Source organism: Chionomys nivalis, chromosome 7 (assembly GCF_950005125.1).
Source record: "Chionomys nivalis chromosome 7, mChiNiv1.1, whole genome shotgun sequence".
Lineage (NCBI taxonomy): Eukaryota > Metazoa > Chordata > Mammalia > Rodentia > Cricetidae > Chionomys > Chionomys nivalis.
In genome coordinates this window covers 4275889-4300931 of record NC_080092.1, presented here as the reverse complement: position 1 = coordinate 4300931, position 25043 = coordinate 4275889, and the positions used below count along the sequence as shown (strand labels likewise).

The 25043-nt window shown below is 46.5% G+C and overlaps 1 protein-coding gene across 3 annotated transcripts in view; it reads left to right on the top strand.

The window, feature by feature from the left end:
* Clec16a (C-type lectin domain containing 16A) overlaps window positions 1–25043 on the top strand; it is a 222738-nt gene that overhangs the window by 18940 nt on the left and 178755 nt on the right. For all 3 annotated transcript variants that reach the window (XM_057774918.1, XM_057774919.1, XM_057774920.1), the window contains exons 3-9: window positions 3551–3684; window positions 8623–8771; window positions 11632–11737; window positions 13426–13549; window positions 16632–16806; window positions 18114–18167; window positions 21302–21415. In XM_057774918.1, coding sequence (XP_057630901.1) covers window positions 3551–3684; window positions 8623–8771; window positions 11632–11737; window positions 13426–13549; window positions 16632–16806; window positions 18114–18167; window positions 21302–21415 — 856 coding nt within the window. The remainder of the gene's footprint in view (window positions 1–3550; window positions 3685–8622; window positions 8772–11631; window positions 11738–13425; window positions 13550–16631; window positions 16807–18113; window positions 18168–21301; window positions 21416–25043) is intronic.

Genomic DNA, 25043 nt, shown 5'->3' with positions numbered 1-25043 from the left:
GATCTAGACTAACTAGCCATCTTCCCTCAGGATCCTTTGTCTCTGCTTCCTTAGGGCTTGAATTACAGGCAGGTTGCCATACCCACCCAGGTTTCACATGGGTTCTAGGGATCTGAGCCATCTCCCCAGCCACTGGTATGTTGACTGGGAGTGGGCAACAATCCTGAGTTTTGAGAGCACAGTCTAGCATACCCCCTCTTGGCCCACATGGAAGCCCTGTTAGTGTTCCCATATGCAGACAGTGAGGGAGCCTGTCTTACCTAGAGTCCACAAAGAAGTTTCTTTCCATCCTTGTACTTGTTAGACCAGCAGGCCTAAGTCAGGCTGTTTGCCTCCCTGAACTTCTGTTTCCTTATCTTTAAAAAGGAGAGAAAATGCTCCCCGTCTAGTACCTGGAAGCATGCAGGCCTCATGGATGATACACGTGATAGACAGAAGTGTTCCCATTGGATAGCCTTTTAGGCTGGAAACCAGGGATCCTCTGTATATCTTGAAGTCTTGATGTACAAGGGTTTGAGATTATGACAGCCAAGAACACAGATTTTATATATGTGTGCTGGGGTGGGGGTGGTGAATGTGGGTACACTTATACCGGGGTGTTCACTTGCCATGGTACATATGTGAAGATCAGGGGACAACCTCAGGGTAGATTCTTGGCTTCCACCTTGTTTGAGACATGATTTGTTGTTCACTGCTATGTATGCAAGGCTAGCGGACCCTTGAGCGTCCACAGAATTCTGTCTGCTTCCCCTCTCACTATAGAATCTCACTTTCCCATCTGACTTCTATGTGACTTCTAGGGATCCAGGCTCAGTCCTCACCCACTGAGCTGTCTTCCCTGCCCAGGCTTCTTATAAATTATCTTGATTTGTTTGCAGGACAGCTCTGTGCAAAATACAAATATCTTATTGTGAGCCTGAGACACACCGTGATCCCTGAAGGGAAACATGGGCACCTAGAGTGAAGTGTGGCTTAGAAATGGGAGGGGCTTCTTTTACAGGCCCATTAAGAATTTTTTTATTTATTTGTTGTTGAAACGAGAAAACCCCTCAGGTTAAAGATTAGAGACTGTCCTGACACCTTCTTTTTAGAATGGAATCTGTGTGTCAGCTTAGGAAAACGTGTGAGTCAATCCCAGAGAACCTAGACAACATGAGGACCCTGAGAGAGATATACGTAGATCTAATCTACATGGGAAGTAGAAAAAGACAAGATCTCCTGAGTAAATTGGGAGCATGGGGACCTTGGGAGAGGGTTGAACGGGAGAGGAGAAGCGGGGAGAGGAGCACAGAAAAGTGTAGAGCTCAATATAAATCAATAAATTTTTTAAAAAAAGATTAAGAAAAAGAAAAGTGTGTGAGCACCAGGTGTGCTGCTGTGATGCCCACTTGTAACCCTAGCTCTCAGGAAGCTTAGAGACCCCGGTTCAAAAAGAAAAAGAAAAAGTTTTAAGTGCTTCAAGTTTGGTTTTACTTTAGGTAAGGACCCAGTTGCTCCAGCTTTGGGTACTAGGGCCTCTGCCCAGTTGGCTCCTTTGTCACTTGCTTTTTGAACGTTTCCTTATTTCCTGAAACTAAGATACTCAACTCATTTGATAGTTTTGAGGCCCTAGACTCAACCATTTTCCCAAGTATTCTCCAATTCTAAGAATTTTTCAAAAATCCAACCTTGAAGCTGGAAAGATGCTTGACATTACAAACATGAATTCGAATTCCCAGAATTTATATAAAAGTATGTGTGGTAGCACATGTTTGTATCCCAGGACTTGTACGGTGAGATGGGAGGCAGGCCAGGTAGCCTGAGGAATGCAGCAGCAATGGTACTGTGTCTCAAACACAGCGGAAGGTGAGAATCAATATCCAAAGCCTTCTGCTGACTTCCACAAGCTTGCTGTGTATATACATGCCCCAACACAGAATACACATCATACACACAAAGATAAAAAACAACTAGCCTTGAGAGTTTCACACCAGATCTACTAAGTCACCCCTGCAGCAAAATCTAGGCATAGATGTTTGGCAGCTTCCCCCTGGCCACCCTTGGTATTGAGTGTGCTGATGATTCTACCAAGTCACTGCTTTGTATAACCTGAAGCAGAGGCAGGCAAAGTAGGTCACATGCTAGAAACACTCTGAGAGTCAGTAGGAGCAATGTGTATAGGCAGATGGGGTCCTGGAGTCAGAGTGGGAGAAAGAATTTAGTTAGTTTTTTTTTAAGATCATATTTTATCATCTGTAGACCAGGCTGGCCGCGCGGTGGTGGCACACGCTTTTAATCCCAGCACTCGGGAGGCAGAGGCAGGCGGATCTCTGTGAGTTCGAGGCCAGCCTGGTCTACAAGAGCTAGTTCTAGGACAGGCTCCAAAGCTACAGAGAAACCCTGTCTCGAAAAACTAAAAAAAAAAAAAAAAAAAAAAGCAAGCATATTTTATCATTCACTTATCTTTTTATGAATTCAAGCAGAATTGTGTGGCAGTGAGTGTCAGGCCACTGGTCCTATCCCTATGGAGTGACAGTTGAGGGGAAGAGGCATCTAGAACTGGGCCACCCAGTAGACTCATGTGACTACAGGGAACCCCCCTCTTTCTCTCTCTCTCCCTCCTTTCCTCCCTCCCTCCTTCTGTCCCTCTCATCTCTATCTCTATTCTTTCTCTCTCTCCTTTCTGAGGCAGGGTCTCCTATATTCCAGGCTAGCTTTGGGCTCACAGTATAGCCAAGATGATTTTGAACTTCTGATTCTCCTGTCTCCACTGCCCAAATGCTGGGATTATAGGTTCATACCTCGACACCTGCCTTAGGTGATGCTGGGCAAGCACTCTTCCAACTGAGCCATTTCCCGAGCCTTCGATTGTGAGATTTCTTCTGACTATTTCAAAGTGATCTTGCTCAAATACACTGAACAAATTAATAGAAATAACATCTTTCTTGAAGGAAGGGCATTGAAGACCCCATTTTTAACATGTACCACCACACCCCCAGGTAATTGCCCCTGGCCTTATAGCACAAGAAAGGCAGAAGCAGGTTTGGGGGCTCTGTAGAGTCCCTCCACATCAATACCTTCACCTTTCTTCAGGTTCTTTGAGGAGTGGTCGGGAAGCTGCAAACAGACAGCAGAGTGAAAAGCTTTGCTGTCACTCAGCATCTTTTGGCCCTGCAGGGAAACCCAGGTCTTGTGTTTCCCTGCCCTTGAATATGGGAGTGCAAAGGAAATAGGTTTTGTCGGGGAAACTACGGATACAGGTGGTGTGTGTGCTGGAGAACAATGCTTGTAGAGCACCTGGCACAGGGTGCTGTGTGAGCTCTTAGCAGGTAGAGCATCTTCATTCTGTCAGAATCTACTTTACCATCTCTTGGAACCAGCACCGGCCTCACATGCTGAGACAGGAAGAGAGTCGGAAGGCCATGTGTTGTCCTCAGTTGCAGATGGCATCATGGGCACTGAGATGTGCAGTCTGGTCTTACCACTGGTAGCCATATATATATATAGGGCAAGCCTGTACATGTGAGCTATGCTGTATCCACCCATTGACCCTTTCTTGTTCTCTCCCCAGTTTCTTCCTGGAGAAGAATATGTTTGTTTTCTTCTTGAACATTCTGCGGCAGAAATCAGGCCGTTATGTGTGTGTCCAGCTACTACAGACCTTGAACATCCTCTTTGAGAACATCAGCCATGAGACGTCGCTCTGTAAGAATACTGCTTGCTATTTTCTGTGTACTGCCAGATGTCATATGTCTGCTTCCCAAGTATTTCAGTCGGCCCAGGCTACCCCAGTGGACTTCGTGGCTTGGACAGTAGAAATGTGTTTGTTTACTGTTCAGGAGGATGGATGTCAAATTTGAAGCTGAAGTCAGGGCTGTTTTCTACTGAGGGCTTTCTTCTTAGCTTGTAGATAGATACTATCTCAGTCTGTTTTCTGTTACTATAACAAACTCTGTTATAGTCATTAAACTATAACATTAAAAATTAAAAATCTTTTTTTTTTCTTATGTGCATGGGTGTTTTGCCTGCACATATGTCTGTGTCCCATTTGAGTGTCTGATGCCTGCAGAGGCCAGAAAAGAGCTCTGCAGCTAGAGTTAAACTCTGGAGCTAGAGTTAAAAATGGTTATGAGCCATCATGTGGGAATCAAACCCAGGTCCTCTTAAAGAATAGCCAGTGCACTTAACCACTGAGTCATCTCTCCAGACCTGAGAGATTAGGTCATTTAAAGGAGTGAGGGTTTTTTCTTTTTTTGACTAAGATTTTGAAGCCAAGAATTTGAAAACTAGGCATGTCTACCTTGTGAGGGCCTTCTGCCACTTCAGCTCATGTCAAAGAGACTGTGAAAGAGACCAAATATTTGCTTAGTAAGCGCATGGTATCCTGAGTTGTTTAATTTGTGAGCTTTATTTGTAAGTAATCCCCACATTGCAAAGCTTCAAGTGTTTCTTCTAAAAATTTTTATCACAGCCAGGTGGTGGTGGTGCACGCCTTTAATCCGAGCACTTGGGAGGCAGAGGCAGGTGGATCCCTATGAGTTCGAGTCTAACCTGGTCTAAAAGGGCTAGTTCCAGGATGGCTAGGGCTTTTACACAGAGAAACCCTGTCTCCAAAAAAGAAGTTTTATCACATTTATTTATGTGCCTAAGTGCACTTGAGTGTATGTGCACATGCACATAACAGAGTACATGTAGAAGTCAGTGGATAACTTCTAAAAGTCAGTTCTCTCCTTCTACCTTGTGGTTCAGGATTGAACTTAGGTCATCAGGCTTGGCGCAGCCATCTTTCAAGCCCTCAGTAACTTGCTCTTAAGGTAACTAACTAGTCCAGAGCCAGGAGAGGGAAAACTCATGTTGAGAAAGACACTGACCCACTCATGACAAACTTCACCCCATCATCTGAATATCACTTGCTAAGTCTTACCTCCTAACACTGCCTCAATTCAGGAACAGAGGGTATGGCACATGAACCTTTGGAGACACATTAGATCTTAACTACCATCTAACTGTACCTGACCCTACCTGTGAGAGAGTGAGGTCAAGAGAGAGACCTTTGGTCTCTCTGACTTCTATGGGAACACCAATTTTGTCAGGGTTGAAGCCCACCTTGCAACCTCATTTAGCCTTAGTTCCTCCCAAGAGCCCTGTCATCACATTCAGTGATGTGATGGGAGTGACAGCTGCAGACTGTGAATGTGTTGGGGTGGTTCAGTGTGGTAGTTCTCTGGAGGACTAAGAGAGGTGGGGGCTGCAGTCCTCTGTAGGATTCTATTTTGAAGGCTTAGTAGTCCACAGACAGGGCTCTGGTCCATGCACTCCTGCCAGCACCCCTCTGCTTCAGTTTTCCTGCCCAGAGAAGAGGAGTTTGACTCAGACCTGCCCTCAGTAAGCCCAGATTATTCATCTTTAACAACAACCCCTGGGAGGCAGGGTTTGCTGGAGCTCTCTCTCCAAGAAGGTTGGAGTCATAGGTCCAAAGTAACTGTTCTAGCAAGTCCAGAATAGAGGAGAATGAACTTAGTGGTCCTCAATGGGCTACTAGTATTTCCTGGGTATTCTGCTGGCATCTGGAGTTAGTATTGGTTGCCGTAGTCCATCCAAATACAGAGGAGCTGCTAAGTGTCCTGTGGTGTCCAGGACAGACCTGTAGAGAGCATTACCTAGCCTAGACTTTTATCAGTGCTGGGACTGAGCCAGCCTAACCCCATTCCGTGCTAGCTTACTTACTCCAAACGCAGCAGAGCCCAGGTCCTGCCCTCAAGATCAAGAGAAAAGGAGCAAAGGCAGGTACTGAATTCCTGCAACAAGTCTGGAAAAAGGGTTGAGTCTGGAGGGCTGCTGTTTGGTGACCCCAGCAGTGACCGCTAGGTGGTGCTGCCACCACAGAGATCTGCTCCTTCCCCTGACCGCAGTCTGACAGATGCGGCTAATTCCTGTCTCCCTGCATGGTTTCCCTTGTTATCAGCTTCTGTTTCACTGGATAGCTGGATGCAAAACAAGTGTGGTTTCTAAGCTCTGAGGGGAAGGTACAGCTCTGAGGAGCAGGCCTAGGGCTCAGCTGAGAGTGAACACCCAGGGGTATTGCTGAGGCTGGTGGGACAATTCCAGTCTTGAGTTTTAATATAGGTTTCCTTGAGTTTTATTCTGTGACTCTTTTAAAACCCATCTAAGGCTAGGAATTAAAAACAGAAGTTGTAGCTCCTTAGTGTAGCAGCTCGAAGGTCTGACATGCACACGTTGAAGTGGCCCGTGCTGCCCAGCTGGCATAGCCCTCACTTCCTAGGACCCACAGTCTTAGATGTGGGTGTCTAGGGCATGGGTTGGTCACTGTCATCACCAGTCACTATTCTGTACATGGAGAATTTAGCTAAGGCCTTGTGACAGCTAGCCAACCCTCCCGCTTCCTCCACCACAGCCCCCATGACCCTTTCTGCTCTCTGCATCTGTGCTGACTGTTTTAGATCTATACAGAAGTGATATGACACGTGCATTGTGGGTACCTTGCTGTGAGAAGACCTGGCAGACACATCTCTGACTTTCTGGACAGTTTTTATTAAAACATTTTCAAGGCAGTTTTTCTCTATGTAGTTCAGACTGGCCTCAAACTCTTGGTCCTCCTGCCTCAGCTAGGATTACAGTTATACACCACTATGTCCAGATGATTTTATTTTTTATTATAGAAAAAAAATGGAGTTATTGTAAAGCAACAAAACTTCATTACAAAAGTTTGGTCAGATGTCTGTAACCTCCTACCCTACAACTCATCTGTTCCATGCTCCCCCCACCTCCATCCCATCCATCATCTGTTGTTCCTGCATGGGGCCTCCCTGGTCTGGATCACGGCTGCAGTGTTGCCAAATGAATCTGTCTGTGGGCATCTAGGTGCTTTCCAGGTGTTTGCTATTACACTATTACAGGGAGCCATTGCACAGAGTCTGCTGTTGCCTATGTGTTTGGTGACCTAAGTGACAGAGGCCCAAGAGACTGAGATTTACTTACTGACTCCTAGGTTTATTATAATAGAATACCACAGGATGTCAGCCGCAGGTGATGGTGTAGAAAAATCGCAGCCACATAACAGCCCCCTTCACTGATCCCTGGTGTTTCCTTAACCCCCATAGAGGGGTTAGGAAGACTTTTTGGGGAGCAGGTGAACGTTGTGACTGTCCCAGGTGTAGAATGTAGCCAGAAACTCTTTTCACATACCTGAAACTGCTAGTTTTGTGCCATTTGTGGCCCAGGGGCCGCTGGCCTATAAACACATGACTCACTAAGATGTCCTACATCCTCTCTCATGTTGGCCTCCTGCCCTTTCCCAGTTGTCCTAAGCCACATCATGACAAGTATTTGAGTTACCAAAAGCATCTAGGTTTTATGTTCCATGGTAAATCATAAATGAATAAATAAGTTTTGTACAGTTTAAAGAATGTAATACCACAAAGCAACAAAGAGGGGGAAGTAGTGTGGCTACCACACACACAGTATGACAACACTCAGATGTGGTGATGAGTGAGATGCCAGGCACAGGCAGCACTCATCCTGTCTGATTCCCCTATGTAAGGTTCACAAGCAGGTATACCAGTCTATAGAGATGGGGCGTTAGAGTGGCTCCTGCCTTGAGGGAAGATGCTGACAGGGCAGGGGTATGAATGAGCTTCCTGAGGAACTGTAAATGAACTGGGTCTTACCTGAGAGGGCCCTACAAAGCACACATCTGTAAAATATCCCTCAAGCCAGACACCTGAGGTTCACATGCTTCTGTGTTGAATGCATATGTGTAAGAACTTGAAGTTATATACAGCTCCATTTCCACAGACAGCAAGCTTACCCATAGCACTTGTGACCACGACTCATTTTACAATGTATTCAGATTTTTAGGACCCCACCCCACCCTACTGGCCTCTCTTGGAGCTGGCCCTGAGAGCTGCCTTAGGAACTGTCACTGTAAGGGACATGAAGTCAGTCTGGCTGCCCTATCTTACACCACGCTGCTCACTAGGGTTGGTTTCGTTGACCTTGCTCACTAGGTGAGTGGTGATAGCATCGCTGGCTTCATCACCTCGGGTGTATCCCTTCATAAGGTCTGTGCTCTATTGGCAAGGCCAGCCTTCCCAACAGAGGGGGAACATCTTCAGTCAAGGTGCTCCCCTGAGAACCACCAGGTGACTGTTGGGGAATTAGGATCTGAGGTGATTAACCTAGCCCTGGACACACGATGGGGGTGCAGTGACCTTTATGAAATCGTCATCAGACAGATTGAAGGCACATGCGGCCATTCCTAGATTCAGGCACGACAGTGTCTTTTGATAGCCATGTAGGGGAGCTCCTTATTAAAATGAGCCTTTTGCCCTCATTTGCAGGTTGCTTGTGACAGTGACCCCATGCCTGTTCTTCCTGCCCTCAGCTCCACAGTGGACAGAAAACACATGGGTTTGCCCCTTTTGGTTCACAGAGGAGCCATAGGCTCCTCTCCGGCAGGACCTGTGTGCTCGCAGGTAGTCCTGCCTGGTGGATGATTTCTTTGAGGGTAAAGGTTAAGCTGTGCTCAGCTGGCTGAGTTCTGTGCTTATTACCCAACAGCCTTTGCTGGCATTTTCCTCTAGCACGAACTCACCTGTTTCACCCTGTGTTTTTCTTTTCTAGATTATTTGCTGTCTAATAACTATGTAAATTCGATCATTGTCCATAAATTTGACTTTTCCGATGAGGAGATCATGGCATATTACATATCGTTCCTGAAAACACTTTCGTTAAAGCTCAATAACCACACTGTCCATTTCTTCTACAATGAGGTGAGTGGGAGCAGCAGATGCGTGGGGTCAAACTAATGCCAACATGGCAGCCTTTGCTCTGCGGCGTCGGGAGTTTGTCTACAAAGCACTTATGCAGCACAGGCTTTGGCATACTTGAAAATAAGTTTTTGTTTTTAAGTGTATGTTTGTGTGTACATGTACATGTGTGCAGAATGTATATGTGTACATGTATGTTCTAGGTGCGTAGAGGCCAGGTGAGGACTCTGAAAGTCCTCCCTGTCATTCTCTGCCTTGTCTCTTTGGTTCTCTTCCTGAACTTGGAGCTTGTGGTTTTCAGGTAGGCTGACAACCAGCAGACTCCAGTGATCCTCCTCTCTCTGCCTGTCCAGTGGTGGGGTAATAGGCACATGAGACCATGTCAAGTGGGTTCTAGGGTTGGAACTCTGGTCCTCAAAATTGTGTAGTAGGCTCTTAACTGTTGAGCCCCCAAACATTTTTTTTTCTTTTAGTTGAACAAATTCCTGCCCTTGGCAGTGTAAAATTCAGTTTACTGGCCAGGGAGGGGAAAGATCCAGAGGTTATCATTCACGTTGAAAACAGCAGAAACTCTATTAAGGAATGTTTTTTCTACTCCTTGCTATATGACCTAGAGAATTTACAGGCCCCTCTGAGCCCCCTCCTTTGAGAAATGAGGTGAAACTGTATAGCTAGAATGGGTTTCAGGGATTGGGCTAAATAATTTGGCATCTTCAGAGTTGTAGGAAACAACACACTGCTGTCCTTGGAGGCCTGTGTCCTACACATTCCTTGGGGAGCTATTAGCAACTTAGATAATCAGTTCAAGCTCCAGGAAGCTTGAGGATGAGGACAGTTTAGCTCATGCACTTACAAGTACAAGCACCAGTGTGCTGGGCCCATTCATTCTGGCTCCCTATTATGCCCAGGGCCCAGCTTTCCTAACCTCCTGCTCAGTAACAGCAGCAGGCGTTTGTTCAAGCTTAGTCCCATATGACCATAGGGTGGCTGCTGCAGCTCCTGACACTACATAGTCACATGCTGCTGTCAGAATTTCTAATGTCACTTCCTTTCTTGTATCCCTTCTGAGAGCATGTTCTCAGAAGTCTCCCCCAGACTTCTCCCTATGTCTCACTGAATCACATCACATTCTAGGTATGTCTGGATTTATGATTGGCTTAGTAGGACTGTGTTACGCAGTGTCCTAAGAACTAATGTCCTGGAATCTGGAATGGGGTTAGAGGAGCTACTTTACTGTCAGGGTGGTTAACGGATGCTGGCTGTGCATGGGAGACCACAGCTCCTTTTTAGGGCCTCTTCTTGGGCTGACCAGATGTCCTTCCAGTCAGCTTGCTTAGAGTGAGTACCTCAACAGCAGACAAAGCAAACAGCGTTGCTTTCTGTGGCCAGCCTCACAAGTCACACACCTATTCTGTCACACTCTTTGGTCACACAGCTATGATCTACCTCTCTGTGGGTGAGAACAGCATGAGTGTGACACAGGTGGTGGACATGTTTGGGGTCTGCCTTGGAGACTGACGGTCACACAGCCACATGTTGTTTTGTGCAGGTAGCCTCTGAGTGGTTCTCACATGCCCAACGCCTGTTTTTGAAGTCAGACAACAATCTCAAGACTTCCTCCTCCTCCTCCTCCTCCTCCTCCTCCTCCTCCTCCTCCTCCTCCTCCTCCTCCTCCTCCTCCTCCACCTTTCTTCTTTTTCTGTTTGGGCAAAATCTATCGTCCATCAAACTCATTGTGATGGCAGCAGTCCAAACCTTGCTTTTTATGGTTCAGTAGTCTCTCCGGAGGAAATGCTAGACAAGAACCGCAAAACATGTCTGCACTTGAGAAATGAACACAGTAGAGTCCTATCTCTGGCACACAGTAGGTGGTTGGAAATACATCCAGGGAACAACTTTTACCCAAAGGCTCTCCCAGGTGGAAGAAAACCCAGAGCAGAGGGAGGGCCATAGTATTCTTGTCCAGGTTCTCTCTGAGCTGTGGCTGGAGGGCAGAATCCTTGACTCTAGAAGAGCAGACCATCCCAGGAGTTTGTTTTTGAGGTGGGCTTATTTTCCTCTTCAGTCTGAACCAGGGTAGTCCTTGTCACTTTTTAGGTTCATACTCAATTGCCAGTCCTCAAAATGGCATTGCCTTTATAAGACAGTTGTTACTTTGAGCCTCCAGCTCCATTCTAGGGAGGGCTGGTTTAGAGCATCTCCACCACCATGCCTCGCCTGAGCCACTCCTTAGCTGGGCCCTTGAACTATGTAGAAACATGGGCTACAGGATGGCAGCAAAGTACACTGCCAGGCCACTTCTGCTCTGTCTTCTCAGGCTAAGGCAGTGGATATCCTTTTTTGAACCATTTTATTGATTCTCTTTGTCCCATTTTAACAGCAGGAGACTCTTGAGAACCTCTGCCTCCCTGATTATACTACACTTTTGGTATTTCCAAATGGAGAACGGTAGAGCAGATGAGCCACCAAAAGTTCCTTGAACTTAGTTCAGTTTAAGTCTTTACTCCAGCAAGGTCTGACGTTACTAGCACTGTGCTCTGTAGGTATCAAGTGCCAGGCTGAGCACTGGACCAAAAATGGCCTCATCTTATCCTAGATGTTAGAAAGTGGGTGCTGTTACCCCTGTTTATAGATGAAGAAATGGGCTTGGAAATACCTCCTCACATAGCTAAAGGTGATAGGCCAGATCAGGAAACCGCATGACATTCTGTGGACCCTTTTCTCTGTCCTGGCTTCCTCACCTCCCATCATGGTGACATCATTTTTTTTTTTTTTTCTTTTATCACAGTCTGACAAATTTCAGAAAGGTTCAGGGCAGTCCTGTCTTGTGATTTGTAACTTTTGGGTCCACTTTCTGTTTTAGCACACCAATGACTTTGCCCTGTACACAGAAGCCATCAAGTTCTTCAATCACCCCGAGAGCATGGTTCGAATTGCTGTAAGAACCATCACCTTGAACGTCTACAAAGGTCAGTTTCCTCATGCCCTCGGGTCTAGGTGCTGGGCCACGTGCTGGCTCTCATGCCCCCAGTACAGTTCCTGAGTCACTGGAGAGATTGCCTAGTATAAGCATGGCTGCTTGTCTCACAGTAGGCCTGCAGGCATCTCACTATTTCTTATGGAGATCTTTGTACTACATGTTCTAGTATTGCTCCCTGCTGCTGCCACACAGGATATCCGAGAAGTCTGTGTGGGATTTGCAGTGGCCATGAAATGGGTGGTTGAAGCAAAACTGTCTTGAATTTTTTTTGGCTTCAATTTTTGTGTTTTGGCTTATAAAATATACTGTATTACACTTTTATAAACTTTAATATGCATGAGAGCATTTCACATCACAAGCAGCAGGGGGCAGTGTTGTATTCCCAGCCAACCACCAAGATTCCTCTTTCCTCTCAGGACGTACTAAATGCTCCATACTGTCTCCAGCAGGGATCCTTCCCAAGAGCCCTGCCTGTGCTGGCATACCGGCTGGCTGCCGGTTTTTTGGAGCTGGAACTGCCCCTCTAAGACAATGCCTAAAGCCTGGTTAATGTCCTTATAGTGACCACAGTAGAACTGGGCCTCCATTTCTTAGCCATATAGGTCTTTGACTTTTTTTTGTTACTTGAGATGCCCAGTCGGGGACCAGAGGAAGAGGTCAGCCCTAGGATTACTTTAAATTTAAGAGCCTTTCTTAGAGCCTAAATGGGTCCAGCCAGAGGTCGCAAACTGAGGGTCTGTTGACCCATACCAGTCCTCAGACGGGCTTGGAAAACATATACAGAATAACCAGGGCTACATAGCGAGGCCTGTCTCAGTAACAATAGTGCAGGAACAACAGAAGTATATATATATATATATATATATATATATATATATATATATATATATATTTGCACACATTTAAAAATTTGGAGCTTTTGCCCAGTGTAATTTCTGTCCTGAAGATGTGCATTTGACTGTTCTAGGCTCCATAGGGAAGTGGTCAAAGGCTGAGAAGCAACTGCTCCTTTCTGGGTTGTCTGACTCCCCAGTTTACACTCTCAGCCTTCCAACTTCATTCACTGTGCAACTGTTGACCTGGCAGATTCTGAGTTTGCGACCTTGCTCATGCGCTGTCGGTTCCATTGCTCTACGCACTCTGTTTTCTCTTGCTCTATTCTAACTGTGTCTTTTGGTTTAGATGCCTCCTGCCTAGGCTCTGTCCCTCTGGGCTGCTGTCTTACCTTCCCAGTTCCTAACCCTGTTAACTGTTGTCTGTTTTTGCCTTTCCTCCAATGCCGATTCCTGTTCCTTATTCCAGTGTCATGTAAGTTATCAACCTCTGGTTTTCCTCTTTCTGAATTGGCCTTACGAGTAAACCCAGGGGACTTGCTTTGAGAGTGTTGCATTCTCAGTGTAGTCAGGTCTTGCCCATTGCTGATGTGTAGCCTCTCCAGTGCTACCTGCAATTAGAACAAGAATAATCGAGTGTGTTAGTTGAGAAAATAGAACCAACACTGCTTTGTTTGACTAATAAGATAAGCATTTCCAAGTATTTCCAGGAAAGACAGAAAGTCTCAGATGGTAGCAAGGCTTTTTCGTGGTGGTTTTTGGTTTGTTTGGGTGTTTTGTTTTGTAAGATTTTCCCTAAGTTATTTTGGTAGCTCACTGTTTCTTCTTCTGTGAATCTTCTCAGTGGATAACCAGGCCATGCTGCACTACATCCGAGACAAAACCGCTGTCCCATACTTCTCCAATTTGGTCTGGTTCATTGGGAGCCACGTGATCGAACTTGACAACTGTGTGCAGACCGATGAGGAGTAAGTAATGCTCCAGTGGTCTCTTCAGAAAACAGGGTGCTGAAGGGAGCGTTCTGTTTCCATCCAGGAGAAGTGGAGAGGAGAGCAGCACCGACCCCTGGGCAAGCAGAGTGGGGACTTCAGATGGCAAAAGGTTCAGACCACCCGTCTAGGACAGTGGGGATCTGGACTTTTTCCATGTGTCACACTGACTGGTGGCAGTACTTTCCTAGCTGGGCCTATGAGGCTGCTGATCAGATGAGGATTGTGAATCACCAAAATGTAGAGCTGGGCAGATGGTTCACTCACTAAAGCACTTGACGCATAGACTTGAGAACCCAAGTTCTATCTGTAGAACCTATATGAGAATGCTGGATACAGTGGCTGAGGCAGGCGAGCCCCTGGCAGCTCTTTGGCCAGCTAACCTACTTGGTGAGCTCCAGACCAGTGAGATACCCCATCTTACTGGTGTCAGTGCCCGAGGTCTGACACCTGAGGTTGTTCTCTAACTTCCAAGCCTACACTCACATGTGTACCTACACACAAATACATGCACGTATACCCTACCCTCCCTTGATACAGACACAAAATAGTCAAAATGTGATCTCCCCATGCAGTGGACTAGTATTTAACCATTTATGTCTGCAGTGCTGACACATGCTATGATGTGGATAAACCTCAGAGACATTGCCCTGAGTGAAGGCATCGGACACACAACCTGTGATTTCACGGAAATGCCCAGAAGTGGCAAATCTAAAGACAGAGTAGATGAGTGGTTTCCTAAGGCTGGGGTACAGGAGGAGGCGGGGGTTTCTGAGGCGTCAGGAACAGAAAGCCACTACTGATAAGTACAGAGCTTTTGGCAGACGAGAGTGTTCTCAAATCAGATGTGATGAACATACATGGCGTCTTGTAGAGTACTTGCTGGGGCCTTGAGTTCCATTTCTAGCATCTCAAGAAAAAAAAAAAACAAATGTTAAAAGCCCATATGTGAAATGTGTGAGCAAATCATATCTCAAGAAAAATTATAAAAAATAGTTTAAGATGGTGGTGGTGACTTGAAATTCCACATCGGGCTTTTCTGTCTTGGTACTGTTGACTGTGAACTGAGCACTTCATTGCTGTAGTTCTGTCTTTGCCTTGCAGAATGTTTAGCAGCCTGCATGACCTCTTTTATCCATTATGGCTAATGGCACCTCTCCAAGTTAGGACAACCAGAAATGCCTCCTGACATTATTCACAGTCAGTTGAGAACCACTGCCCCAAATAAAGTAAGAAGTATACTCAGATGGGGTCAGGACATTGGAGGATCCAGAGAGAAGATATCCTGAACAAGGGGAGCTAGGCAGCATATGCAATCTAACACTGGGAAAGAAGCAAGGCTAGAGAAATGGGGGGGCTAATGGGGCTTTCTGGAAAATGGAGCCCATGTGGATCACAGCCTTACATGTGAACCGAGGCACCGTCCTCCAGAAAAAATTATGTGCTTCAGGGAAGGCCGTGAACTCGTAGTCTGTGTAGATCTGCAGTGGCCAGTTATCATGATGGCAGTTCTGGTTATTCCAAAATACTGTGAGGGACAATAGAGTTCTGTGGTAAGTGGTGTCAGTGAGCAGCATCTAAAAGGGCTGAGGTACAGAGTGAAAGTCAGTGCAGGTTTCACAGAAGGCTAGGAGGGACTACCTCCAGAAAGAACCAGTGCTTAAGGTTTCCTCCGCTGCGCCTGGAGACTCAAGCCTGCCATCTCAGATACTCAGGAGGCTTAAGCCTGTCTTGCCTACATAGTGGGTTCAAGGTTGCCAGCATGGGCCCCTTAGTAAGGTTCTGTCCCACAGTAAACTGAAAGGAGAGCTAGGAATGTACCTCAGCAGTGGAACATGTACCCAGCACACATGAGACTTCAGGCTTAGTCCCCAGTGTCATGTGCACAGTTCCTTCTCTGGGTTGGGGAGCTGCTTGGTCAGATCTGACTAATGCCATTAAATCCACCCATGTTATTGCTTCAGTAAAATTCTACAGGAAAACATCAAAAAGGGAGGTATATTAAAAACCCTCTAAAGCTAGTTTTTGATGGTATCATAAGGGAGGAGTATGGAACATTGTATGTGTGTTCTGAGTCTCTGGTGGGGTGGTTCATAGATTCTCATTATATTTGGGCTGTGCAGTGTGACTTTGTTATCAGTGTCTAGTGAAGGTGGTTATAGTATGGAATAACTGTCCTGAATTATGTGCAAGCAAATCTGAGCCTACTATAACTTACCTACCTGACACACGTTACTCCTACAAGGATATGAAGCACATTTTAGATTGACTGGGGGAGGGGGAAAAGCATGCAAACCAAGCTGTCAGGTGGTAAGTCCCAAATGTCAATAGTGGGTGTTCACACTAGTGATGGCCCCATTGGAGCTCTTTTGCCCTCTGATTTTTATCCTCCAAGTGTCTGTCTTCTGAAATGGCCATCTATAACTTGAGCAGTAGTGATGCAAACACAGTGCCCCTACTTCCCAACTAAGTGCTCTTTGCCCACCTTCTGGCTGCTTTGACTCTGTCCTTCTGACTGCACCCTGAAAACACAGGCAGCACAGGTGTTGCTTGCTGCAAGATCCCAGAAGTTACCAGCAGACTTGAGGAGAAGTGTGTGTCCTTGTTCTATGTCCCTGCCATGTGGTGGCTAAAGCTGCAAAGTAAGGCCTACTTTCTCTAACGTTCCTGTCCTCTGGAGCACTTGGCTTGGTCTGGCTCCCTTAGTATTGCTCATCTTTGGGTCTGAGGAGTCTCACCGTGTTGGCCAGTGCATACTCCTGTGAGTGGCTTCCTACAAGGGCAGCACTGTTTTTCTTTGCTTAACTTATCCCCAGAATTGTGGGGTGCCTTGCAAAGGCCATTGGGAGAAAGAGCCCCAGAAGTTCTCAAATGTTTTCAGTGGTCCTGTGTATTTTTCTTTCGTCTGTCTTCCCATCAGGGGCCATATCTACACTAGCTTACCTGATTGACAAGCTTAACTAACGGGTGTGTGAGTGAATGTATCTCTACATGCGTCTTCTGCTTAAGCCGAAGGCCCCAAACCTTGACCTCTGGACTAAAAGGAACATTTCTTTCACAGGCACCGGAATCGGGGAAAACTGAGTGACCTGGTGGCTGAGCACCTGGACCACCTGCACTATCTCAATGACATCCTGATCATCAACTGTGAGTTCCTCAACGATGTGCTCACAGACCACCTGCTCAACAGGCTCTTCCTGCCCCTCTATGTGTACTCTCTGGAGAATCCGGACAAGGTGAGTCTGCAGCTGGCCCATTGCCTCCTGCAGTGTCTTCTGAGAGGGAGGGACAGTGCTGCCTTCGGCTGGAGCAGCCTTTGCAGGGAGTGCACAGCAAAGCTTCACATCCCAGGGAAAGACCTTTCAGAGCCCACTGGTTCTCCCTTCTTGATGAGAAAGTGGCCAAGAAATGTAAGATTCCCCAGTATCTGAAGGAAACGAGGGACCCTTGAATCAGCGCCCGTGCGCCCTTCCCAGAGGTGCTGCCGTCCCCCCAGCTTTCTCTGGTGCTCACTGGAGTTTACCCTCAGACAGTTATCAGGCAGCACTAGAACCTTTGTGTGACATGCATAGAAAGTGCTGGAGCATGCTCAGGGAAAGGTCCCCTGAGTCCTCCACAGGGGCAAGGGATAGGGTAGGGGATGGTGACTTCCTAGGAAACCATCTGCTCTCAAGGGTTCTGGTTTAGTGGGCTTAGGTTAGGACGGGGATTCTACCTGTGTAACCTGTCTCCTGGTGATGCCATGAGTGACTGGTTCCAGGATCCCTAAGGGAAAAGTTACTTCAGGGAGAACAGCCTCGCTTGTCCCTTCAGAGATAAGATTGGAGTGAGAGGGAGCAGGGACACAGATGCAGCCAACAGAGGCCTCATAAGGAGCAGAGCCACCAGCTGTCTCCCTGCAGGGACACCTCATTAGCATGGCATCTTTTTGGACCTAGAACGTGGGCATTCTTCCAATCAATAAGTAATACAGGAGAAGAGGTCATACCCGCACTGCAGCAGCTCTGAGAGAATACTTCCGAGAGAGCACTACTGAGATCTGGATCCTAAGATCTCCACCCCCCCACCCCCCCCCCCCCGCACACACACACACAGGACTGGTCTGACATGCCATCTTAAAGCTGAGGGCAAACAAGGAGCTGACTTTGTTGTTGTATACTTGTTTTGTTTTTCTGAGGCCAGAGAGCCCCAAGTCCCTCCCACCTTGCCTGTGTTGTGAAGGCCTCTTCCTGAAATAGGCCTGGGCCCTGTCCTCTGGGGCCCTCAGTGCCCAGCTGGGGAATGAGCATTCTGTGACTTTGGAAATAAGCTCCTGCACTGGCTCAGCTGCCAAACCAGGTGTGTGGTGCGGGATTTTTTGGGGAAAGGCTAGCCTCCATGTGAACTGGACCACGCTGCACTTGTCTACCCCAGGGTGGGCTTTTGACTAGCACAGTGGGGAAGGGGTCGTACTTCTTATTTGAATGGAGGACTTGTGGTCTTCTGTGTTCAGTGTCTGCCTTTTGTGACTCGAGCTACCTCTTTTTCCTCTGTCCTTCGCTAGGGAGGAGAGCGCCCAAAGATCAGCCTGCCGGTGTCCCTCTATCTTCTCTCCCAGGTATGTTTGTTCCGTCTCCAGCATCTCCTACATAGACGGGGTCCTGTGGAATGTCCTGGGTGCTGATCTAGCTCTGTGGCCCCTTTCTTGAAATAAAATATCAACACGGAAAAGGATGTTCTGTTTTCCATACACTAAGTAGGACTCAACCTCATGGTAGAAGATGGAAACTAGAGGGACATGGTGCCTGGCACCGTGCTGTTGGTTTCTAGATGAGGCTTCCCAAACAACTGGAGATGTGGGCTTGTGTGGTTTTGTTCACAGTGCTTAGAAATAATGAGCCCCAGCTGCTGGACAAATGCACACTCACAGCTGTGGCCTAGTGCACAGCCTTGCTAGGGCTGTCTGCAGAGGGGCTGTAGTAGTTCTGGTTCCAGATCACCTTCCGAAGGGATCTTAGAGCAGCCATCGCCTGAGATTTGAGCCAGTTTCCCTGCCTCCCTCCTTAAACAACTGTTTCTTCCTTCACATCTTGTAATTATGTAATATTTACAAGAAGGGGAAAAACTCCATAGCGACCCAGTTACATAACTTTAGAAATATTTTTATTGCTCACAATCCAGATTTGTGGACTACTTTACCCAGCTGTCAAGTAGCCAGATGTTTGCTTAGAGCTCTGTTCCCATGTCTGCCATGGTACCAGGGTTGATTCCCTTTTGTGAGATTTCCTTCTACTTGGACCCCCTACTGTTTCAAGTTTGGGGTAATGCTAGCTACTGCTGGCCTGAGAAGAAATCCAGCTACCATCTTCCCACAGTGGGAAGATGGACTGGATTCTGGTGTAGCCTGGCCACTGCTTGTTATGAAGGCTCTGTTGCTCAGAGCTCTGCCTGAGGTCTGCCGTGTCTCAGGCCCCTCTGTGCCACCAGCCTGCACACAGGACAGCTTCTCCTGGCAGACCTTTGTGCTGACTCATTGCAAGCCTGCCAGCATCTCCTGCTGGGAGTTCTGGGAGTCTGGCAGGATCCAAACTCATTTGCTCAGCCACAGGGGCCCAACCAAGAAACTCATTCTTATGATTCACCAACTGTTGGGGCATCACATAGGCAGGTTTTCCTCTGAGGAACATGGTCACCAACTCCTGTGGCTGCTCCTCCAGCTTCTTCTCTGAGAAGCATCTCCTGCTGTCTTAGAGAAGGACTGGTGACCCAGGCCACTCATCATTTCTTTCAGTGTCTCTCAAAACACAACTTTAATTCATTGTTCCTTTGACTTCATAGCCCTTAAATAGATCTCTTCTAAACTCAAAATCTTGGGCTAGCAAAATGGCTCAAGAGATAAAGTGCTTGAGGACAAGTCTGATGACCCTAGTTGAAACCTAGAATCTACATGGTAGAATAAGAGAAGCCCCTCCCTCTATCTGTTTTCTGATCTCTACATACGTGCCACAGTGCTCACATGGTCACACACATGCAAACAAAAATAAATAAATGTAAAACAAAAAAAAGTCTTGAGCCTTAGTTGGGTGTGGTGGCTCATGTCTTTAATTCCAGCACTCAAGATGTGGCAGACCTTTTGAATTTGTAGCCAGCCTGCTCTACATAGTAAGTTCCAGGCCCATTAGTACTACATAGTGAGACCCTGTCTCAAGAAAAAAAAAGAAAAAAAAGAAAAAAAAAGAAATCTTTAGCCCTTCTTCCTTCCTCCCCTACACTGTAATTTGGCTTAATTATAAAATAGTTTAAATGTGTGAAAACTTAAAAGCCCAGTTTAAACATTGTATCCTTAAAGCATCTACATCCCTTTATTTTTATTTTTTATTTTTTCTTGGTTTTTTGAGACAGGGTTTCTCTGGTTTTGGAGCCTGTCCTGGAACAAGCTCTTGTAGACCAGGCTGGTCTCGAACTCACAGAGATCCGCCTGCCTCTGCCTCCCGAGTGCTGGGATTAAAGGCATGCGCCACCACTGCCCGGCTCTACATCCCTTTAAAATTGATGCATGCTTACAAATATTGTCAGTATAACTTCCATGAAAACTCACATCAGTGTCAGTAATTTAGTACAACAAGTGATGCTATCCCCTAAAACTAAGCTGCCTCTCATAAGAAAAGAACATCGTGCAGATAGCCTGGCCTGGGCCTTCTTCCACATCTGTCCTGTGGAGATCCCTCCCACCATGCTTCTGGTTCAGAGCTAGGAAAATGAGCACGACATGCAACTACCTACAAGGACCTGTCTGCCTGTAGGGATCCATCCACCCACAGATCCATCTATCTGCAGAGATCTGTATACAGGCAGATTTGCCCACAGAGATCTCTCCATAGGCAGGAATCCATCCACAGACAAGAATCCATCTATAATCAAGAATCCATCCACGGGCAGGGATCTGTCCATTGTCAGGAGATCTGTCTGGTAGGATCTGTACACCTGACAGGGATCCATGTATAGGGTGAATATACCACACACTATACTACATCTATTGGCATCTATTGCTTTATATTTTTAATTTATTATTAGCATGTATGTGCAGGAAGCACGGTTAGCACCTGTGCCATGGTGTGCAGGTGAAGGTCAGAGAACAAGTTTGTGCAGTCAGTTCTCCCCTACTGTGGATTGTGAGCATTAAACTCAGTTTACCCGGCTTGCTGAGCTATCTCATTGACTCCCTTTTACATTTTAAAACAAGGTAGTGGGTGTGTCTAGGCCAACTTGGCAGGTCAGTTTTGAACACTCTTATTCCTAATGTCATCTTCTGAGCATGAGGCAGCAAGGCAGGTGACATCCAGAACTTTCTACTTTACATCCTGTGGCCTCCACCTACAACACTGCTGTAACCCAGCATGCTAAAACCCACTGGATAATTCCAGTGTTGGAATCTCAGCATCACGTCCCTTTACAAATATTTGACTGGTCTTATGCTGGAACTTGGCACTAGCATGCCACAGAAAGGAAGGAGTGTACTGGCCAGGCCGCTGCTTTCCCACAGGGCTCCACTTGTGCAGTGATGATGTTGATATACTCCCAAGAAAGAACAGCTAGCCAAACAGGCAATGTGGCGGGGGAGGGTCCTTCAGAGTTGAGCAGCTGCTTTCTCCTTAATGGGACCCATCCTCAGCCTGGGTAATTTGAATCAGGAAGGAGGAGAGTGGAGGACTGAGCTCCTCAATGTATATCCCATCTTCCCCCTTCCACCAGGTCTTCCTCATTATCCATCATGCCCCTCTGGTGAACTCTCTGGCTGAAGTCATTCTGAATGGCGATCTATCTGAGACATACACAAAGCCTACGCAGGATGTTCCCAGAAGTTCTGTAAGTCACTCTGGTCTGTGTCTACATTTTGATAAGAAGAAGTACTTTGTTAATTTGTATTTCTCTGAAGTAAGAAAACATTTTATTATACATAAGTGATGATGTGTAAGGTGTTCTGAGACACAGGGAATCTAGTCAGAGTCTTCAGATGTGCACCTAGGAAAATCTGGAGTCCAGCATCAGCAACGCATTTGATCAGTTGGGTGTTGCTAAATGGATAACTTGTGGTCCTTAGATGTTGTGTGTACAGGCACTATTTCTGGGACGGAATGAGAGTTGAGAGAACTACCTATCCAAGACATATTTATCCCCAGATGTTGGGTAGTGATCACCTGTGAGAGATGCAGGTCCAGCATGAGAATGGTAGAGCATGCCAGCTCAGCAATATGGACAGTTTTCCTTGTCCCATCCAGCCTGAAGTCATTCTCAAGTCATTTTGTTTCCAGAGAAGCAGAAGTTCTTGACTTTGGGGTAATTACTAAAATCTGTGGACTAAGTATGTCTAGCCATGTTTTGTTTTGCAGAGCTTAGCCTTGCACTTTGCACACTGAGGAAGGGAAACATCTGGGGCCAGGAATGACTTCCTGGACTCTTTCCTGCTTGTCCCAATGCTTTGATGTCATCCCTCCTACTTCTCTGCTCAGGTGTTCTGAGTCCCATGCTACCTGAGACTGTTCCAACTTGTTCCTTCTTTCCCAATCCACTTGTGAGCTTAGCATATCCACTCCTGGAAAGGACCATACACCTTGCTCCTCAGAGGTCTTATCCTGTTCAGTTGCTTGTGGCTGCTATCATATCTGCAGTTGTGCAGGTGGTGGCATGAGTTCCTGCAGGCATCTGAGAGAAGCAGGGAGCATCTTGTACCAGGACTATTTCATGAAGTCTTACCTCCATTACTGGTGCTCCAACAGGAGGCCCACATGAATATGTGGGGCACGGTAGAAATGGTATGAGTGCAATGTGATCTTGTGGAGGGAAGGCTTTTGTGTGTGCACATGTGTGTACTGGTGCCTGTGGAGGCCAGAAGAGGACATTGGGTCCCATGGAGATGGGGTTATGGGTGGTCGTGAGCCACCTTCCATGGGTGCTAAGAACTGAACTCTGGGCCTCTGCAAGAGCATCAGTCAAGTGTTCTTAATAGCTGAGCCATATTTCCAGACTTTTCTATAACTACTTAAGTAGGTTTTGCTGAATGGATGCAGTAATGCAGAACCAACGCAGCACAAGGAGCAGAGCCCCAGCCAGCTGTCCAGCCTTCTACTAGCTGGATAACCTTGAGCAAGTTGTTTCTTTCCACTTAGAAAGCAGGGAAAGTGAGCTGGGTTCCAGAGACTGTAAGTAAGAACAAAGAAAATAGATCCCAAGTGTTAGGCAAATGCCCAACTAGATTACAGCCTGGTCCTCAGGCTTCTTGGTTTATTCTTTTTTTTTGGGGGGGGGGGTTTCGAGACAGGGTTTCTCTGTGGTTTTGGAGCCTGTCCTGGAACTAGCTCTTGTAGACCAGGCTGGTCTCGAACTCACAGAGATCCGCCTGCCTCTGCCTCCCGAGTGCTGGGATTAAAGGCGTGCGCCACCACCGCCCAGCTGTTCTTGGTTTATTCTTGAAGTGACCAAAAGATAGTCTTATGGGCTGGAGAGATGGCTCAGTGGTTAAGAGCACCGTCTGCTCATCTAGAGGTTCTGAGTTCAATTCCCAGCAACCACATGGTGGCTTACAACCATCTGTAATGAGATCTGGTTCCCTCTTCTGGCCTGCAGGCATGCATGTAGGCAGAATACTGTATATACAATAAATAAATTAAAAAAAAAGAAAGTCTTATGAGTTACCAGCATAGAGTTTTACTTTATGAGTTCAGAGTTTTGGAGACTAGTGAGTGTTTAGCCAATCTGGTCCCTGTTACATACATTTCTGCAGGAACCATCTCAGAGGCTGTCCCCAAGAGACATGTTTGTTATTTTGCCTTGTCCCCACCCAGTCTGCTGCTAATTGCACTTTGTTTGTATTAATAACAATTTAAAATGTCTTAGGCCCTTTTGGAATAGTGTGTGTGATACTATTTCCAAACCCCAGAATAGCTGCCCAGGCTCTTCCCAGAATGTCTTCCCTCTGGGGTTGCAAGAGATAAACCCAGAGTTCTTGGGGTGCTGCTTTCATGGATTATTTTACTTTATGGCAAGAACATTTAACATGAGTTTCACCCTCTTACCCAATATGTGAGTATGTATGTGTGAGCATGTACATGTGCATGCCGAGGTCAGAGGTTGATCTCATATGTTTTCTTCCATTGCTTTCCACAGGGTTTCTCTGATGCTTTGGAGTCTGTCCTGGAACTCACTCTATAGACCAGGCTGGCCTCAAACTCAAAGAGATCCACCTGCCTCTGCCTCCTGAGTACTGGGATTAAAGGGCTTTCCACTTTGTTATTTATTTACATTTTCTTTTCGAGACAGGGTTTCTCTGTGGTTTTGGAGCCTGTCCTGGAACTAGCTCTTGTAGACCAGGCTGGTCTCGAACTCACAGAGATCCGCCTGCCTCTGCCTCCCAAGTGCTGGGATTAAAGGCGTGCGCCACCACCGCCCGGCATTTCCATTTTCTTATTATTGTGACAAGCCCCTCACTGAACCTAGAGTTCACTGATTCAGCTAGATTGGAGGGTGGTGGGCTCCCAGGAACTGTGTTTTGTTTGCCTCACGGTTCTAGGAGTACAGGTACACAACATGATGCCTGTTTCCAGTGTGGTGCTGGAGACTCAAATTTAAGTCCTGGTCTTTGCATGGCAAGCACTTTGCTGACTGAGCCATCTCCCAGCCCTTTATCAAGCTTTTAAATGCATGATGCATTATTGTTGTCAACAGACCAATAAATACCTCATGTCAGATCTCTTGAACTCATTCATCTTGTAGGCTCTTGTAGTGTTCTCTCTGTGCTCCAGAGCCACCTGCTAAACCGAAACTTTATTCCTTTTAACCCTTCCCTCTTCCTTCGCCCTGCAGACAGCATCCCACCCTCGCTTCTATGAGTTTGATAATTTTAGGTGCCTCTTAAAGAAATGGAACCATGTAGTGTTTCTTTTCTATACTTATTTCTTTCTACTACTTGTAGAATTATGTCCTCAAGGTTCATCAAGGTTTTACTATCTATTGCCAAATTTCCTTAGATTTTAAAAGCTGAATAATATGTGTATAAACCCATTTTCTTTTTTAATTTTGCATTTCTTATTGGCATATATTGATTATGCATAACAAATTTCACTGACATTTTCATACATGCATATAAAATATTTTATTATATTCAACCCCTATTTGACTCTCTTGCCCCATCTCATTCCTGATGGGCTAGTTCTTTTCCCAACTAGCTCCCCTTCTGCTTTCCTTTTTTATTTTCCCTAATACCAGTTTCAGTAGAGCTGCATGCAGGAGCACAGGCCACTTCCTGTGGCTATGCCCCTGTTGAAGGTGTTTCTACCTTTCCCAGAACGTTATTGCCAATAAGTCCTCATAGGGGACTGGGACCTTTGGAGCTGGAGCCTCTCCTCTCAGCTACCACTAACTGCCTGTATGTCATCAGGGAGGAGTGGGGCTTTGTGAGTCCCTGTACCCCGACTCCATGACAGAATGTTAGTGGGTC